The sequence below is a fragment of the Crinia signifera genome, chromosome 5 (assembly GCF_055691185.1).
Source record: "Crinia signifera chromosome 5, ASM5569118v1, whole genome shotgun sequence".
Lineage (NCBI taxonomy): Eukaryota > Metazoa > Chordata > Amphibia > Anura > Myobatrachidae > Crinia > Crinia signifera.
In genome coordinates, this window is record NC_139221.1 from 237,687,302 (window position 1) to 237,707,300 (window position 19,999).

At 43.8% G+C, this 19,999-nt stretch overlaps 1 protein-coding gene across 1 annotated transcript in view; it reads right to left on the reverse strand.

The window, feature by feature from the left end:
- The window catches only part of CMC1 (C-X9-C motif containing 1), a 68,354-nt gene that overhangs the window by 34,745 nt on the left and 13,610 nt on the right, over positions 1 to 19,999 (reverse strand). Inside the window, exon 2 of the mRNA XM_083188683.1 lies at positions 15,166 to 15,258. Coding sequence (XP_083044809.1) covers positions 15,166 to 15,258 — 93 coding nt within the window. The remainder of the gene's footprint in view (positions 1 to 15,165; positions 15,259 to 19,999) is intronic.

Here is a 19,999-nt window from a genome sequence, read left to right on the forward strand (position 1 = left end):
TTGCATGAAAAATACCGTGTACATTAGAGAAGCATGTCCAGCTTATTTCACATAATATCTATGCACTAGAGTTCTACCACTGCTATCTGTATATCTCTAATTGCTGGCTTACATTTTATCCAAGCAATGCCCGTTCAGATTAGAATATGCTGTATGAAAAAACATTAATTACATTGATGCACAATGGAAATGCATTATTTCTGTAATGTCATTTTGAAGGAATAGCATGTTTGGTAAAAAGAAAGCCTGTCAGCTTGCTGAAATTGATATTCATTAGGGTACTTTTACCTGAAAAGGGAACATTTGGGCTTTCTGGTCTTTATCAGAGCCCCAGCTGGTTATGGTGGAAGGTTAAGGCTTTACCACATTCTGTTCAATTCTGTATCCTAATTAGTCCTATGAATCTATAGCTGTGAGCACCAAGTGTCCATGCTCAAAGGAAACTAATTAATGCTAGCAAATTAGATCAACTCCAAAGATCCAACAGCCAAACTCTTAGTTAAATGCTCCTTGTTAATAGGAAGTGTAGCTGTCAATAACTGCTGTTGGTGGCTTTAATGAGGTCCGTTTCTTTCATTGAAAGTGATTTCATGTCTCTTTGTCCTCGTAAAAGCTGCTCCTTCCCCATAGAAAAATACCCTACGTAGTAATGGTGGTGTTAGCGCTCACGCTTAATTCTTCTGATAAGCTGGGTTGAGATGACATTGAAAATCAAATGGAATAAAGGTTCACTCCCAAATAATATTTTACATGCTGCAGTGAAAGTGTTGGGCAGAACTTGCAGAGACTACTTCACTTTTTATGTAAGCACTTTTATTTTATGCTGCGATGTTCCTAAAAGACACGCACACATATATAATATATACACCCATGATGATACATTTACATATAGATTCAAGTAGTTTTGTTTTCAAAAGTATGGCTTTATAAGAAAAATACAATTTTACTAGGAATTTACAGAACAAATGTAATACTCCTAGAACATGGAGGCTTTAAAGCAAAGTTGTCGATTTAAAAGACACATTTTGCCGATCGCTTGGCCTTTTGCTAAATGTTTGTAGAGGCTATTTAAAAAAAAAACAATGTATAAAGGCACTACCACTGCAAACCAAGTCTGGTAGCAGCAAAGAAAGAAAGGGAGGATAAGAAGCAATACAAAGAGCCTGGGATCCAATTAACACCCCCCCCCCCCCCCCACACACACACAAGTTGCTGGTAAAGCTATAGTAAATCGACCACCTGCAGAAGGGGGTCCCATCACCATAGTAGCCAAACAACACTAAGCTGGCCAGCTCACGACTGCGTTCCCTAGTAACATTATACCAGCATGCCCTGGACCTCATCTGAGCCTGCAAAAACCATACACACAATGAAAAACTTTTTTAATTATATATTTAAAAAAAACTCCATGACACACCCCTCTTAAATTCATTTATTTCTCACCTATAAGCCAACTGTTCATGTAAAATCCATGCTTGGCAAAAAAAATCAAACTCCCCATAAACAATGCGGGACTTGCTACCTAGATGCAAATGACAGGTTAAGCCAGTCATTGTTTACAAACACACTGACCTGACTTGACATAGCCTGGTAAGAAACCGCACACAGATCTAATGGGTGTTCCAAAGCCCATTTGCTCACTATTTTGTAGGGGAAGGAGTTGTTGCTTTTGTGGCTTTAGATATAGAGGGGGGAAGTATTCAATCTGTGCGGATTTTCTGACAGGGGAAACATCACCACTCTCCTGTTCAATGCTGCCATTACCAAAAGCACTGAAGGCTTACAGGTCTGACTTTTATTAAAGTCGGATCGGTTTTGTCGGAAACTGACGTAAATTGTCGAATACACAGCCGTTTTCTGATAATTTGCGCATTTCTAATCTACTCGCTAAACATGTACAGTAGTTCAGGCCCCGCCCCGATGGTTGTGCGACTACGCATGTGTATTGTCCTTTATGCACATGTGCAGGTCCCCTTTGTGAACGATTTTGTCGACCTGCATAGTCGCCGAGCCATACGCAGGGATCAAGGCGGTCGCCCATAGGAACATCCAGCATTTCATGGGCCTCCCCATGAAAACGCTGGGTACTCCCATGGGTATGCAGGTGGAACGATGTGGGTGCGGCTGATTTCACTGGACGTCAGCGGCCCGCCCGTTCTTCCGTCCTGGTGCTTGCAAATAAAAGTCAGTTTCCATCAACTTATTTGTGAAGCCGGAGAAATCATTTAATGGTTGGCGACCATCGAATTGTGTTTCCGTAACACATAACCTTGCATAGTTGCGAGGGGAAACAGTGGTGTGGGGGGGGTTTGATGATATTGAGCAGGGCAGGCTCTCTGGTGCTGGGATCTTCGCAGATTACTGAGTCAACCAGAATCAGGTCCAAAGTGTACCTTAGATGCAGTTGTAACCAGCAACACCATGGACACCGCTGGGTAAGTAGCCATCACCTTACAGCTCCTAGTTGCATAATAGTGAAGTCCGAGTTTAGCGGCGGTGCAGGATGCCGGACAAACTTGGATTTTCATTTCTAATAGGCCAATCATTAACAAGGCAAAACCATGCCTTGTAACAGATTTCCCTTTGAAAAACTGGCCAGCATCCCACATGGCCACCGATCTCGAACTTCATTACATCCCACCTTACATCATTGCAATACTTGGGACTCCAGTGAACACCCTACCTATAGTGTATGCTGAAAACATTTGGTTTTATGGGTACAACAATTATTGAATACCCTGCCTGCAGTTTTTGACTATAGACATCTGGATTTGATTTGGACGGTAACATATTGGCTAAAAAAGAGGGATCAGGATGCTTTGTGACTGCACAACTTAAATATGGTTTCTCTCAGCTCTTATTTATACCTCCCACAAGCTGTTAATATTGTACATCACTTATATTATGGTTTAGAGGCTATGCAGACAGATTTACTCTATGATGTTCAACGTGTATCTTAGAGTGATTCATTTATCTGCCTATGGGCTAGATTCTCTAAACTTCAAAAGTGATAAAATGGAGAGTGATAAACAGCCAGCCAATCAGCTCCTACCTGCCATGTCACAGGCTGTGTTTGAAAAATGTCAGACAGGAGCTGATTGGCTGGCTGTTTATCACTCTCCATTTTATCACTTTTGAAGCTTAGAGAATCTAGGGTACTTGTGTATTTGCAGTGCGCCCAATTAGCATACGTACGCTAGCGTACTGAAATCGCATCGCATGTCTTGTTTTAGTGCCGTGCAATCTCAGTAGTTAATATGGTACTTGTATATTGGTGGCCGTTACGTAATTAGCGGAACTGTGCTGTCAGAATTAGCGTAGGCAACGTAAATTGCGTAGACAGTCAGAAGTAGTGTTCCCGCTCCCTGTCAGATTCAATCTGAGGTAATTTACTGACTGGCTGAATGGCTGCATCACTGAGAGCTGCAGGAGAGGTGACAGAAATGGCTGCAGAACCTGTCACAACTATGATCACCTTGCCAAAGACAGAGGAGGAGGCTGTTCTCTTCTTTCAGCAGCACAATTTGCTCCCGGTCACGCAGAATTTCAGTAACGGGCACCCTATGCGCTTATCTATGAAAGAGTGCTTGTGGCGGTGCCATATAATATCCTGTCGCAAGAAGGGTGGCGCATTGGTTCCCGGGGTGCCGTTTATCCTTCCTGACACTGATCAGATTCATCTATTCCTAGGCAGAGGAGCTCACATCTATTGCTTACTGTGAGCGACAGCTGCAGTTATCCAATAAACTGCGGTCCTCTATAACCATTGGATGCGGGAGGCCTGCACTGTGGACCTTATGGCGCAGCCCCAGCGGCGTATTGGCGGTCCCGGTAAGATCGTGGAAGTGGATGAGAATCTGTTCGTCCAAAGAAAGAGCAATGTTGGATGGATGCTGCCTCAGCAATGGATATTTGGAGGCATTTCAAGGGAAAGTGGTGAGTGCTTCGTAACTCAGGTGCCGACAAGGGATGCCAGCACTCCGATGGCCGCCATAAATGAATTAATCGAGCCGGGCACAACAATTTACTCGGATTGCTGGCGGGCCTATAGTACCGAGCAGCTGGAATATCAGCATGCTCGGGTTAATCATCGGTTTAACTTTGTGGACCCGGACATAGGTGTTTACACTCAGAACACTGAGCGCCTATGGGGCTCATGCAAATGGTGCAACAAGCGCCAAAGAGGCACGGCACGCAACCATTTAGTGTCCTACCTGCAGGAGTTCATATGGTGGAAAACTCAGGGTGTGGATAATGCATTTGAGCGTATTCTTCACGCACTTTCACTGCTTCCTAAGGCAGAGTGACTGTTTTATTAATTTTTTTCGGTACTTGTTTCCTAGCACGGCGCCCGTCGGGTTGATCGCATGCCTTAAGTTTAAGGTACTTAAGGCATGTGATCGACGCGATGGACCCGATTTTATGTCAATCACCAGTGTATTTGCCGGTGAAAGACAAAATCGCGTTGATCGGGTCCATTGCGGCCCATTATAATGGGCCGCGATCAACGCGATTTTCCCATAGAGAATAATGTTAAATTATTTTTAAAGTTAAAATCGGGTTGATCAACCCGATTTTACATAGGGAACAATGGGAAATGGGCCAATATGGCCAATTTCTCATTGTATAGGGTTAGAAAGCATGTTTAATGTTCCCCCATTGTTAACGCCACCCCACTATTGACGCCAACCCAAAGCGTGGCGAGCGGCGGCGGTACGCGTCCTCCGACCTTTTCATACCCCCACTATACACGTCGGCGTGGAGTACATTTTATATAGTGTGGCGAGCGCAGCGAGCCACTGAGCCCGAAACGCGGCGAGCGGACGCGTATACCTGTGAAGTTCTGCACCTCGCCTCACTGCGCTCGCCACACTATATAAAATCAACTCCACGCCGACGTGGATAGTGGGGTATGAAAAGGTCGGAGGACGCTTACCGCCGCCCCGCCACGCTTCGGGTTGGCGTCAATAGTGGGGTGGCATTAATAATGGGGGGGCATTTCAACCATCAGGGGGGGGTTTGCTATTAAAATGGGGCTTTTTACATTGAAATCAATGTAAAATCGGGTCTCAGGGACCATTTTACATTGATTCCAATGTAAAAATCGGGTCGATCGCGTCGCATGCGATTTCGTTGGCATGCGATGCTATCGACGCGATTTTTCCGACCCGATCAAGACAATCAAAATCGGTGGCGCCGTGCTAGGAAACAAGTACCGTTTTTTCTTCATGAATTGTTATTATTAATGTTCTTTTCCGTGATTTATTGTTATTATTGTAATTATTTATTTCGTTGATTTACTGTTATTATTTATTGTGATTAATGTGATTTCATTATTTAATATATTTAATTATTAAGTAAATTCAAGTTACCTGTTAACACATGTCATCATTACTGTGTCAGATGTATGATGTGGCAGGAATGAATGTGTTCCTAAAACACCATTATCCACGTCACCCCCGAAGCGTGGCGAGCACACACGTTACGCATCCTCCCGACCTTTTCATACCCCCACTAACCACGTCGGCGTGGAGTTGATTTTATATAGCGAGCCCGAAGCGTGGCAAGCAGACGCGGATTGCTTTACATTTATTCCGCGTCTGCTCGCCACGCTTCGGGCTCGGTGGCTCGCCACACTATATAAAATCAACTCCACGCTGCATGCAACGCCATTTCAAAAGAGACGATCTTCTCCGCACAAAGCTTAGAGGCCCATATATCCATCATCCCGAAAGAAGGGAAGGACCCAGCTCAGTGTTCCAGCTATAGGCCCATCTCACTTTTAAACACAGACCTGAAGTTATTTGCCAAGCTTCTTGCCTTGCGGCTTGGCCCCCTTCTCCCTGGGTTGGTTCATGAGGATCAGGTGGGCTTTGTCACTGGTAGAGAGGCAAAATATAATACAACCAAGGTGATTGATTTAATTCACTTTGCAAAGCTTGGGGAAACCCACGTGGTCCTCCTGTCCACTGACGCAGAGAAGGCTTTTGACAGGATAGACTGGACCTTCATGGAGACTCTTCTCAAACACATAGGGTTAGGCCCGAAGTGTCTCCACCGTATACTGGCCTTATATAGCACCCCTTCAGCCCGAATCCGGGTCAATGGAGCCCTGTCAGACTCAGTTAAGATTCGGAATGGCACACGACCGGGCTGTCCTCTATCGCCCCTAATCTTTGTACTGTGCATGGAGGCCCTGGCGCGTGCGATACGAATGAATGATAACATCAAGGGTGTCCAGGTCGGCAGAAATGAACATAAATTGGCTCTATATGCAGATGACCTATTGGCATCCATCTCGAGTCCTACCACTTCCCTGCCGTCTTTGATGTTAGAATTCGAGAAATTCGCTCTACTATCTAACTTCAAAATCAACTTTAATAAATCTGTAGCCTTAAATATATCTGCCCCAGTCAACATAGTGGAGGGTCTTAAAAGGGCCTTTCCTTTTCGATGGCACCCAACACGCATCAAATATTTAGAGGTCTTGTTAACCAGGGATAATTCAAATCTCTTCCAGCTTAATTTTGTACCTCTACTCGCTAGCTTAAAAGCCTCGGTTTCAAAATGGTCCATACTTAAATTATCCTGGTTGGGCAGAATCAACACGATAAAAATGAATACCCTCCCCAAAATATTATTTTTACTCCAAGCTCTCCCAATTACAATACCCTCTTCCTTCTTCAAAGAATTACAAAGTATAGTGAGTAGATTTATCTGGATGAATCGCAGACCTAGAATCTCTCAAAGAGTCCTTTTTCAAAGTCGAGATAGGGGCGGTTTACAACTCCCTCACTTCCTCAGTTACTACCATTCTGTACACATAACCAGAATTGTGGAGATGTCTAGACCTGTACAATACAAACAATGGCCGGCTATCGAAGGTCACTCGGTGGGTGTTTCCCCCCGGGTCATTCCTTGGCTTCGGAAGATCCCTCGGGTACGGCACCCAACTCTGACCCCAACACTCTTGTGTTGGGGCAGGTACAGACATCTCCACTATTTTAACCCGGGTACAACACTCCTTACTCCTCTAATCAATAACCCTGAATTCCCCCCGGGTTTCAACTTGCGAAACCTACCTAGTCGCTTCTCTGTGGACATATCATACCTGGGTCAGTTAGTGGATAGATGTGGTTTACGTACCTTTGAGGACTTACATAAGGATGCTAGTCTTCCGACGGGGCTCTTCTGTTTCTATCTCCAAATTAGACATTATGTATCCTCCCTTCCTAAACGAAATCACTGCTGGGAACCGACCCCCTTCGAGACCATATTGCTCTCTCAGGAGCCTCCAAAACACTTGATTTCTAAATTTTATCAAATATGCCTGAGTAACCTCCCTGATCCAACGCCTGCATATACAGTAGCTTGGCACAAAGAGCTTGGTCGGGATCTGTCGGAGGACCAGTGGAATCAAATATTTAAATATGTCTTTGCATCCTCCTCATCAATCCAAACACTAGAAACCCAATATAAGATTCTATCGCGTTGGTATAGATGCCCATCCACACTACACAAAATGAATAACGCTATACCGGATCTCTGTTGGAGATGCAATCAGCACCCGGGTAACCCTCTACACATATAGTGGTCTTGCCTAATTATTCAAGAATACTGGTGTCCGATCCATAAAATCTCAGAAAAAATTACAAACTCCTCTCTCCCCTCTAACCCGGAATTTTGGCTGCTTAATCTTATGGATATGCCCATTTCCCGATTTAAGAAATCTTTAATTAGACACCTAATGAACGCAGCTAGGGCGGTCATACCCTGCCACTGGAGAACCAATTTGGCCCCTCCAATTGCGCACTGGTTTCGCAGAATAGATCTATACATGTCCATGGAGGACCTGACTTCCTTCCTGAAAGAGTCTCCCCAGACTTTCACTGCTACATGGTTAAGCTGGCTCACATATAAAGAATCCCCAGATTATTCTCAGTATAATACGCCAGGCCAGGTTGTTGAGATGTAGTGGTCCCTGGGCAAAACCCTTCCCCCCCCCACCCTACCTCCCCCTCCTACCTCCCTATCCTCCTTATTCCTTCCACCTCTCTCTTCTTTACCATCCTTTCACTATACTTCAACTTCTCTCAAAGATGGTACTTCTATTTTCCTCTTAAATGACGATTAGTCACATTATGCCAATGTTCTGTTTTATAAATATACCCACATCATATTCAGATACACAAAGACTGCACATAAGTCCGGTAAATGTCTTTATTATTTTCTTCTTCGACTGTGCATTACATTGTTTCGTATCAATGATGTATTGTGACTTTATTCAATAAAAATTGATTGCATAAAAAAAAAAAAAAAAAATCAACTCCACGCCGACATGGATAGTGGGGTTATGAAAAAGTCGGGAGGACGCGTAACGCATGCGCTCGCCACGCTTCGGGGTGACGTGGCTAGTGGGGGTGTGAAAAATACAATTGCATCATATATACATAGACACTAGGGGTTTGTGGCATCACATATACATATACACTGGGAGTTTCGTGGTAAATCGCAATGCACAAAAAAATCATATGCGATCGCATTCGATTTTGAGTGTAATGCGATGCGATCTGTGGTCAGGGTGCTGTGAATAAATTAACTAGTGAGATCGCATCGCATTCATCGCATGCCACGTAAAAACTTACCATGCGATTCAATTTCACTACACAGAATATCCCACTAAGAAAATTGTGTAGTGGGCGTCGTGATAATACACAAGTACCAAATCTGGCCCTATATACTGTTGAGCTGCTAAGGCCCCTACACTTTAGTACTGACCTGGTTTGTAGTGTCTAGCAGAATACACGTGCAGACTGTGCTGTTAAATGAATGTGGGTATTCGTGTCCACACAGCTGCGTTGCATAATTAATTATTCTGTGTAAACTTATGCCCAAATGTAGCCCTAAAAAGGGAATTATTTGCAAATAGATTTCAAGGCATTTAGCAACATACAGATTTTGTGAGTTCAGGTAGCTATGAATAGCACGTGTAACATTAAATCTAGTTAAACAGATGTCTTAATAAGTTACTGTGATAGGAAGAAACTAATTTAGGTAGGAACATGCTGTTTATCCTTAGTACTTCCTTGCTTGTGAAATGCTAAATGGTCCAGTGCATCAGCCTGTACCATCAGTATTGTAGAGAACAACTGCTATAATTATGCTTCCATCTGAAGTTCTACTGACATATTCCAGTGAAGTGGTGTCTGATAGTCAGGAGTTTAATGTGCTTTAATAGCCTGAACAAATCTCTCAAACAAAGTATATTTTTCCTTAATGATGCAAGTCTTCTGTTTTGCGTCCCCAATAACCTTGCAAAGGACAGTCTGCTGTACTGGACTTGGGAAGCATGCAACTACCAAATTTATATTACCCCTTTCACATCGCACCTCGGACACGGATTACTGCCAGGTTGGTGATGTACAGACCCGCATCGAGGTGCGATGTGAAAGCACCACACCTTATAACTCGGGTCGACTAACCCGGCAGTTCAGCCCAGGTTATAAAATGGCATAAACCACTTCTGTATAATGGGTGACCCAGATTTAATGTTAAAGCCCTGGACCCGGGTTGGACCCAGGATTGAGGGGTATATGTGTACTACCAGCCCATCCTACTATTGTCAATAAGTGGCAAACCAAAGGTTGGAAATATTTACCAGCTAGGACAATTATTTAAGTTCCAGATTTAAATGTAGGCCTCAATATTTTATACTTAAAAGAACAAATTGTATATTTATGCAGCTGCAGATGGCAAATAAATATTTATAGCAAATAACACTATTAAGCCTAAATCAACCGATAAGCTGAATAAGGCGGCTGCCATCAGCTCTGATCCAACAGCTGTTCTGTTCTCAGCAAGGTAGCAATAAGCTAGTCAGTCTGCTTTCAGTTTTTTTTGGCAACACTGCACCGTGCCGTGTATATGTACGGCACTGGTCTTGTGACACAGAAAGTTTGATCACAGTTTTATATTCAAACATTTTTGTTGTGTTTGAGTCTTCCAAACCATATTAATCTACAATTAGCATGATAAAACAATGCATAATAAATGCATTGTTAACAAAAACTGGCACAATGGGCCTCATTCAGGTTCATGCGCTCGCATGCACATTCGCAAGCACTCTTGCCAAAAAAAACCACACGCACGCATCGGGCGAAGGCACGCCTATAGTGCTTGCGAAATCATTCGCACGCAACCATACTTAAAAGGGGGGTGGACTATCATTGCGCGTACGTGTAACTGGTCGCTCGCACCCACACATTTTCGTACGCACACTCACCTCAGTCTGCTAACGGTGGGATTTGTTTGGTTGTAGCGCATTGGTTTGGTCAAAATAACTTTAGCAACATCAGAATTTTGTATCTGCTAACACTTGATTGCTGGTGGTATGCAATCAGAAGTTGTGCTGAGTTAATTGTCTCATGAAATCAACCATGTATTGGTGTCAATAGTGTGCAGGTGCCATTGATTTACCCATTGATTTATCCATTTCGTGCGTGTGTTTGCTCCGTACGAATGAGCACATTACAAGGAGCAAGGTGTGCGAAACTAAAAACCTGCTTTGAGCTGGCGAAAAGTTTTGCGTTTGAGGGGAACAATCCCTCTTGCACTCATGCGAAAGCACACCCACCACTCATAGTGAACGCCCATGTGTACGCCCACTTTTGCTCATTATAATGGTCGCGCCCATGCTAACGCCCACTGCACGCCTACTACCTATGCACTCGTTCGCACGGAGAAATCTACGCGAAAGTTTGCTTGCGAGTACTTTTTTATTAGATTGCACATGCGCAGTGCGTTAGCTGCACATGCGCAATGGGGGTAGCAGGGTGAAACGTGCGAATTCGCATGCGTACGCGCCAATGTGAATAAGGGCCAATGTGCTTAACTACAGTTCAGTCTGCACATGGGAGCAAATGGTTGTTGACCATGGAGGAACAGTTCCTGTCCAAGCCGATAAGCACCCTGGTTTGGACTTCTTCATTTCGCATCAGATGAATACAATGACCCTTCTTCCGTGGAAATTATTAAGTCTAGACCTCAGTGTTTATACAGACTCTCAAAAAAAAAATACCCAGTTTATGCGCCAATAATGACTTCTCACAGCGATATGGGCAATATCAATATTTTTGCATATATATCATCCAGTGTGTACAATCAATATTGTTTACACCACCGCCCTCGTCTGAACATGCAGCTCAATCCGACAATATAGTCAGAGACTGCATGTACGGAGCAGGGGAAAGGTGACGTCACTGACCGATGCTGTGAATGATATCAGTCCGTGTGTGCGTCAATAATGTTCTTACACAGCACAATGCGATATAGATAACTAGCAGGAATCGTCCAGTGTGTAGCCAGCAATATTTGAGAACATTATCTCCTAGATAAGCAGATATTATCCACCCCCTGGATTGTCAGAGCTGCCAGCAGTGCAATCAGAGCTTTACTATAGGTCTCAGGATAGGTTACAAATACAGACAAACTAAACATTTCTGAAACATACCACCACATAAGTGCGAATGAAAGCTTGAATTCCAATTAAAGACATCCTTACAGTCAAACCACAGGAACATAACTGTAAATCTATTTTTTACAGAAACAGAGGATTATATTTGAAAATGATTATTTGATTTTTACATACTTTACAGGTTTAACAACAGAGTATTTATGCATAAAACTGGTGTTTCCACCTGATCAGTTCAGAATGATAGAAACTTGCCCTTGGTGCTATAAAATGCATTTCACAACCTGATTGAATCAGACACAACCTAACCTATGCTCTTAGGTTCCAAGAACGTTAAGTATCTCACACTTCTCTCGTGGTCACACCGTGTCTCATAATAGGCCATAACTATTCCCCCAACTTATTTCTATCAAGTGTCAGTTTAATTTGTCCTCAGGCAATTTAGATGCACAGTGTGGAGCTGGAAAAGGGCTCTGTTCTTCACGTGTGGCTCTTCACTTGTCACTTGAAGATGTCCTACTCTTAAGCCAGTACAACCCTTGAGGGACACAATGGTTCCCGTTGGTGAAGTATTGTTGAACAAGCGCATGTTACTGAAACCATGGTTGACACTGGCTAGGCTTCGCAGAAGGGAGGCCTGAAGTTATGTTCTAGCCAATCATTTTCACTAAATATCATTGTGTGCCCAGAGGAGAAGAGGTATGAGGAAACCTGGGAGTTGTCAAACAACTATTTACAATGCAACTAGTTTTTTTTTCATATGGACAGGTTTTTTGTTAGATTTTTTCTTTATTGAAAGCATGTTAATATTGGATTGGTTTATAGTTTACAGGTCTACTGCTTTGTCTTATGCTGTAATTGTTTTCTCAGTTACATTGTAAGGTTCTAGCTAGTGTACAGTAGCTGCAGACTGTATAGCCAGCAAATCTGCATGTAGCACATTGGAAGTATCTTTTACTTTGCTCGTATGTCCCCAACACGGACACCATGTTAAAATAAATACAGTATAAGAATAAAAATCGCTTCAGTTTCTTTTTTATCCGCAAACACACAAATGTCTCCTATTGTATATATCTACTCATTAACAAACAGAACTGACTATTTGCTTGGACCGGTCCTTAGGTTAGATGCTACAAGTCTAGCATTAAACCCATCTGCTCACATCGCAAGCTTCATCACTGAGGAACACAGGTGCACACTATTATTAATGCTAGAAGATGTGACCTACAGATGTGACCATCCTGTATTAAGCGTCAGCAAACTGGAGATCATTTGGATAAGGATTAGCAATGGTACCAATAGATTGTACCACTTTTACACCAAAACGCGGGGTTGCACCCATGTTTTTAGACCTGGTTCTAACCTGGGCGCGACCCAGCTTTTCTCCACTTTTACACCAGCATCCCCCGGTGGAGGTGGGTCCTTAGCTGGTGCTTGGAAATCACATCATCCCCAAGCCCCGGGAAATCTGCCAGCCGGGACCCCCACAATGTCATAGACATACTTGGGTCAACCCCAGCACCTGGGAAAGCTGCTGGGCTGCCCCCAGGCTCTGTGCACCCCCAGCTCATTACTGCTGCACACAAGCATCCATTCCCCTCCTTCCCGTATCTACTGAGGTCTGCATAGCACAGCAGACAGCAGCAGAGGCTCTATGCACCCCCTGCCCAACCATTGGACTGTTCACAGGACGCTGCAGTTAGGAGGTTTCATTGGTGGAAACAGGTCCTGGGTCGGATGAAGGAAGGGACACAGACAGGATGCATTAACATCTTGTCCGCCAAAGCGGGGAAGCATGAACTCCCCCCTCCTGCAGCTCAGACTGATGCCCTGTCTCTGCCTGCTCTCCTGCGCAGCCTGGAGCTGGCAGAAGGGATATCGCTTTCCCTGCTGTGGGGGATAGGGTAAGGGCACCATGCAGATGTCAAAGTCGATAGTTGCAGGAGACAGAACAGTCAGCACTGCTGACCGTTCATACCTTTGCCCTGCATATCGGTGTGATACCTTTTTGATAGCAGCGCCGATATGGACTTGGGCGCTATGCAATCCTATCATTTTACGTGTGCCAGCCTATTCATACATGGGGGAGAGGCGGTATCAGTGCACATAACATGCGCTGATATGCCTTTTCCCCCATAGCGTAACTTCATACATCTTCCCCAGAATTCTTAAGGGTATCTCCGACAATATGACAGTTATGGCCCATCCACCTGTAGTGATTCATGGCACTTTTCTAAATGATCTGTCTGCGTAGAAATTAAGCACACATCGCCCTGCATGTACACCACTTAGCTATGCACTGATACCCCCTCTCCCCCTGTGCATCACCTCACAGCACTGAGGTCATGGGTTCGATTTCCACCATGGTCCTAACTATGTGGAGGAGTTTGTATATTCTGTGGGTTTCCTCCAGGTACTCAGTTTTCCTCCCACAATCCAAAAATATACTGGTAGGTTAATTAGATCCCAACTAAATTAACCCTAGAATGAATGTGTGCCTGTACGTGTGGTAGGGAATATAAATTGTAAGCTCCACTGGGGTAAGGACTAATGTGAATGTTCAAATATCCTCAGTAAAGTGATGCGGAATATGTGTGTGTGCTATATAAATAACGGGTAATAAACAAATAAATAGACAGAAATCACCCCGTGTGTATGGGCTTTAGGGCAAAGTAGCATGCTAGAGATGCGCTGATGAGCGTTCTGAGTGATGCTAGATCGCTGAGAACACACAGCGCTACATATCGATGTGCCGCTGAGCGATGTCCGGGCCAGTGACACCGGCGATTATAGATTTATCCAGCATGCTGGATATTAATTGACGGGCAATAGCCTAGTGCGGGCCCCATCACACGTACACTTAATCACTACCTGTGTAGGCCACGTAAAATTGAGCACAGATTCCAGGATTAGATAAGTAAGTGCAATGTGGTTCTCAGCTGTGCACTAAACATGGGTGTAGCATTCAGTAGATCGTACAATGACACAAACTCAGCTAAGAAACATAGGTTAGGAAACAAATCATTGTAGGCATGGCTGAAAAGATGTGACCGTGGTCACGGCAATTTAACCATAAGTTAAAGAAAGTTTAAGATAATAATCTTATATAACAACAATAATTAAGGCTTATGGACATAGGACTTGTGCACAATAAGAAATAGCATTTAAATTTCACCTGGGGCGCAGTTCGCTGCAATCAGCACAAGAACAACTGTTATATACAAACCGTATTTGGAGCATTAAATGACAGAGGTCAATGGTCACTGTAATACAGTAACGGGTGCTTTTGGTGGGAGTAGCTTAATGCGCTCTGGGCAAAACATACATGCTTTGGGGGGTATTCAATTGCCGTCATGCTCCCGCAGCCATCTCCCCCGTCTTCCACGACAGCATTGAACAGGGGTTCTCCGCAGAACGAGCCCGACATCACAAGCTGTCGGGCTCGTTCTGCTGAGAAAAGCCAGAAATAGGTGAGCTCCAGGCCGGAGTTCATTCTTTTTCCGTCCTCAGCTCGCGGCCACGCCCCTTTCTCGCCGCTCGGCGGCCGGGACATTGAATCCCGACCACCGAGCTCCAGTCAAGCAAAGCGAGAACGGGACAGGGGCACGGCTGTCGAGCTTGCTCAACAGCCATACCCCTGACATTGAATACCCCCCATAATAATTTGTCCGTATTATAAAAAGTTTGTATCTTACCTTCTACTTGTTCTGCGCAAAGCACTCTAGCTTTCTCTCTCATTATCTTAGGAATGAGGACATCTTTTTCTACATGTCGCAAGGCAGTCTCCTCTGCAGGGAAAGAAGACCTACATTTAATGAACTAATAACCAATTAGTTTGCACAATTGTGTGTATACATCTGTGGCATTGAGTATACAATCACTTTATAGGAAAACTTTGAGAACTTTGGTGTATTTCTTTAAATAAGTAAAAAAAAAAAATGAAGACAGAAATGAGAACAAGCAAAGCTTAAGACTTTTTATTATTCTATCATTGAGAAGGAATCAATTTTCACCTTCTTTACTGACTGAATTTATTAGGCTTTATTTTGCTTTAAGACTCTTGCATTCTCATAATGTGCTAGCACAGAATAATGATATGAATGTGCACACCATAAATACCTAGTGACTAAATGACTTTGAAACAACAGGATTTGCCACTAAAGGATCCTGAATACAAATCAGTCACAGAAAGAGTACTTTGTTAACGCTTCCTCAAAAAAAATATATATATAATTTATTAACAGTTTCTTATATAGCGCATACATATTCCGCAGCGCTGTACAGAGAATATTTGAACATTCACATCAGTCCCTGCCCTAGTGGAGCTTACAATCTATATTCCCTACCACATGTACATGCACACACAGACATTTTAGGGTTAATTTTTGTTGGAAGCCAATTAACCTACCAGTATATTTTTGGATTGTGGGAGGAAACCGGAGTACCCGTAGTAAACCCACACAAGCACTAGGAGAATATGCAAACTCCGCACAGTTAGGGCCATGGTGGGGATTGAACCCATGACCTCCACGCTGTGAGGCAGTAATGCTAACCATTACACCATATATACTGTATTTGCTGGAGTATAAGACTACTTTTTTCCCCTGAAAATCATGCCTCCAAGTGGGAGTGTCGTCTTATACGCCGGGTGCACTTATATAACAAACTCTATATTTTGAGTGGAAATGTTGGGGGGTTCGTCTTATACGCCGGCAAATACATACACACACACACATATATATATATATGTTCAATGGATGAAGATGCGGCGACTAATTGTTCAAAAAAACAGTATATACTGAGTGTGCTGGTCTGAACTTTAAAAAAAAAAAAAACAATAAAAAGTTATTTTCTTGATGTGGACCTAAAACACGGTGTATATAAAATTTCACTATGGATACGATAAAAAAAAAAATTTTTATCAACAGATACGTGTAAAAGGTAAATACATTTATTTGAAAAAAGTTGAAAAAAAGTTCTTAAAAAACAGACAGAAAACTTTTTTTCAACTTTTTTCAAATAAATGTATTTACCTTTTACACGTATCTGTTGATAAAAAAAAAAATTTTTTATCGTATCCATAGTGAAATTTTATACACACCGTGTTTTAGGTCCACATCAAGAAAATAACTTTTTATTGTTTTTTTTTTAAAAAGTGCAGACCAGCACACTCAGTATATACTGTTTTTTTGAGCAATTAGTCGCCGCATCTTCATCCATTGAACATATACGTTTTGCCCCAAGTAACTTACCATTACTTTTCTCTTTGAAGATTGGCTGACAACCCATAATTAGAAGGGGGACGTTGCCTACTACACCTGGTACTGGACTGAGGACTCACAGGTGGCGCCACACATTCATTGTTTGTATATACACATATATATATATATATATTTCCTCTACCTCCCCATGGCAGCCACATATGGGTTTTCCTCCAATTAGGTAGATATCTGGAAAGGGAAACACAACAGCCAAAAAACCTCCCCTAGACACGGCCTCCTATATAAGGTCCGCCCCTTTAGTGCTCTGTGTCTTTTTTTCCCTTTCCGGGTAGATGGTGGCTTATCCTGTGAAGAGCCTTCTCTGCTGCCTAGTGCAGTTAGGGGTTGGGCAAGGAGTATGGTTCTCCCGCTACCTAGTGTAGTGGGGAGACTGAGCTTGGCGCCCGCTGCTTCATGCAGTCAGGGATATGCGCGTACCTGGGTACGGTCCCCCTCCGGCAGTAGTGGTGTCAGGAGCCAGCTGGAGCTGGTGCAGCTCGCGCGAGGCACAGGCGCGTGCGGACGCTGTGAAGGATAGCGGCGTCTGACGGAGGCACGCTGGCGCGTGCATGTAAGGCGGCGTCTGACGTCAGCGGAGCTGGCGCAAGGTGATGACGCGGTGGCCAGCGCGGGAAATGGCGCGCTACATAACAGGGACGCTGACAGGGAGACAGCGCCGAGTACTCACTGCCATCAGGAGGGGGATTGCGCAGGACCTTGTGACGGAAGTGTGTCGGTCCAGACTGCCAGCTGACCAGGTAAGGCCCCTACAAGCAGCAGCGCTGCTGGGGCGCTGGCTTACCTCCTCCAATTACATGAAATGACAGTACATTGTCTTTGTCTTCCTGCATAGAGGGTGCAGTGGTTGCTATGGAGGAGGAAAAGAAACAAACTCCTAAGGCAGGGTAAGCCAGGGGATGTATAGTTTTTTTTTTTTCTCAAGTTTTTTGTGTCATAGTTTGGAGTGGATTAGATGGAACTTAGTGTTGTCTCCATACCTTTCAGAGAATCAAGCAAAGCGGAGGCAAAAACAAAGCATAAGAAACTGCACACGGGGAAATGTTCAGTATGTGATAAAGTACTACCTGACAAAACAATTGGATCAGTCTGTGACAAATGCAAAGGGGTGCAATTTCTGGCACCAGAGCAAATGAGTGACTTGGTGTCCATGCTTAGATCGGCATTAGCTGATACGTTTGTATCAAAGGGTGATTTGGAAAAAATGTCCAAAAAAAGACCCAGAGAGCCTCCATCAGAGGACTCAGAAGGTTCTGAACCGGCAGAAGGCATAGCTGCAGGAGAAGAAATAGAGGAAGGTGAGCTTCCTTCTGATAAAGCTGATCTGGAATTCAACCCAGATTTATTGAATAATCTGTTGGGACTGATTAACAAATCCTTAGAGATTGAGGACCCTCAGGAAGAGGGAAAATTGCAAGACCTTCTATTCAGGGATAAAAAGAAGAAATGTAAAACCTTTCCCTTGTCTAAACCATTGAAGGACATTGTGGAAGAGGAATGGAATAGTCCAGATAAAAAGGTGGCGGTACCTTTAAGGATTACGAAGATGTACCCGTTTGAGGATCAGCAAGTTAAAAAATGGGAGACAGTACCCAAGGTCGATGCAGCCATTGCCCGTATCTCTAGAAAAACCACCCTTCCATTGGAAGACGTAAACGTGTTTAGAGATTCAATGGAAAGAAAACTAGAGATGTGCCTACGGAAGCAATATATGACTTCAGGGGCAGCCATAAAAGCCTCCTCTGCGGTGGCAGTAACATCCAGAGTTCTGAGGTCGTGGTGCCAAGACCTGGAGTCGGACCTACTAGACGGGATTAAGAGGTCAGAACTGCTGAAAGTAATCCAAAATATGCAGGTAGCTATTGAATTTATATGTGATGCCTCCCTGGACAATGTGCGGCTAGCAGCAAGGAGTAATGCGGCAACAATTGTAGCCAGAAGGGCGCTCTGGCTGAAGCCATGGGTGGCAGACGCCCAATCCAAAAATAAATTAGTGTCCCTGCCCTTTCAGGGCGACTACCTATTTGGGAAAAATCTAGACGACATAATATCTAAAACATCAGGAGGGAAGTCATCATGGCTCCCGCAAGAGAAGCCTACAAGGAGGCCGTTTGTCAGACAACAAAAGTTTCAGACAACGGACTTCAAGGAAGCAAGAGCATACAGGCCAGGAAGGGGGTACAGAAGACCCTGGTTTAGTAATAGGGGATCCTTTCGTGGCCAAAGGGGCAAAGAAGGAAGATTCGGATTCAGAAACATGTCGCAATGACGCCAAGCTAAAGGTTGGGGGCAGACTAAGAGAATTTCATCTTGTCTGGGACCAATCAGTAGAAGACAACTGGGTGAGAGAAGTTATCTCATCAGGTTACAAAATAGAATTCATAAAGACACCAGGATGCTGGAAGGAGGAATCGCCGGTTCCGAAAAATCCAGAAGAAAGAAAGGCACTGATAGAAAGCCTCAAAAATATGATAGATCAAGGAGTGGTAGTGGTGGTACCACAAGACCAAGAAAACGTAGGATGGCAGTCCAGGTTCTTCGTGGTGAGGAAAGCCACGGGGGGCTTCAGGACAATATTAGACTTAAGAAGGCTAAATACTTTTGTAAAAACACAAAGGTTCAAGATGGAGTCAGTACGCACAATACTCCCGGATATAAAAGAGAAGGCGTTTCTAACAACGATAGATTTAAAGGACGCTTATCTACATATTCCAATAAATCGGTCGCATCAGAAGTACCTAAGATTTCGCCTAAAAGGAGTAACTTATCAATTCACAGCATTACCCTTCGGCCTTTGTACTTCGCCAAGAACCTTCACAAAGGTGCTAATAGTATTGATAGCAAATTTAAGAAAGGAAGGCATTCCAGTATGGGCATACCTGGACGACTTACTTGTCATGGCGAGGTCTGCAGAACAGTCAAGAGAGTATACAGACAGAGTGATAAGCTACCTGCAAGAACACGGATGGATCGTGAACCAAAAGAAAAGCCAACTAGAACCAGACAACACAGTGAAATATCTGGGGTTTGTAATAGATTCAGTCAAAATGACAGTACGCCTGACGGAAGAAAGAAGCTACAAACTGAGAAGCGAGATTGCGGGGCTTCTGAAGAAAAAGGTGGTACGCACTGGAGACTGTGTAAGGATACTAGGTCTTATGTCGGCTGCACTAGAAGCCATAAGTTGGGCAAGATTCCACATGCGGGCTTTTCAGAATTGCCTGTTAGCACAATGGGACGGCGACGGAAA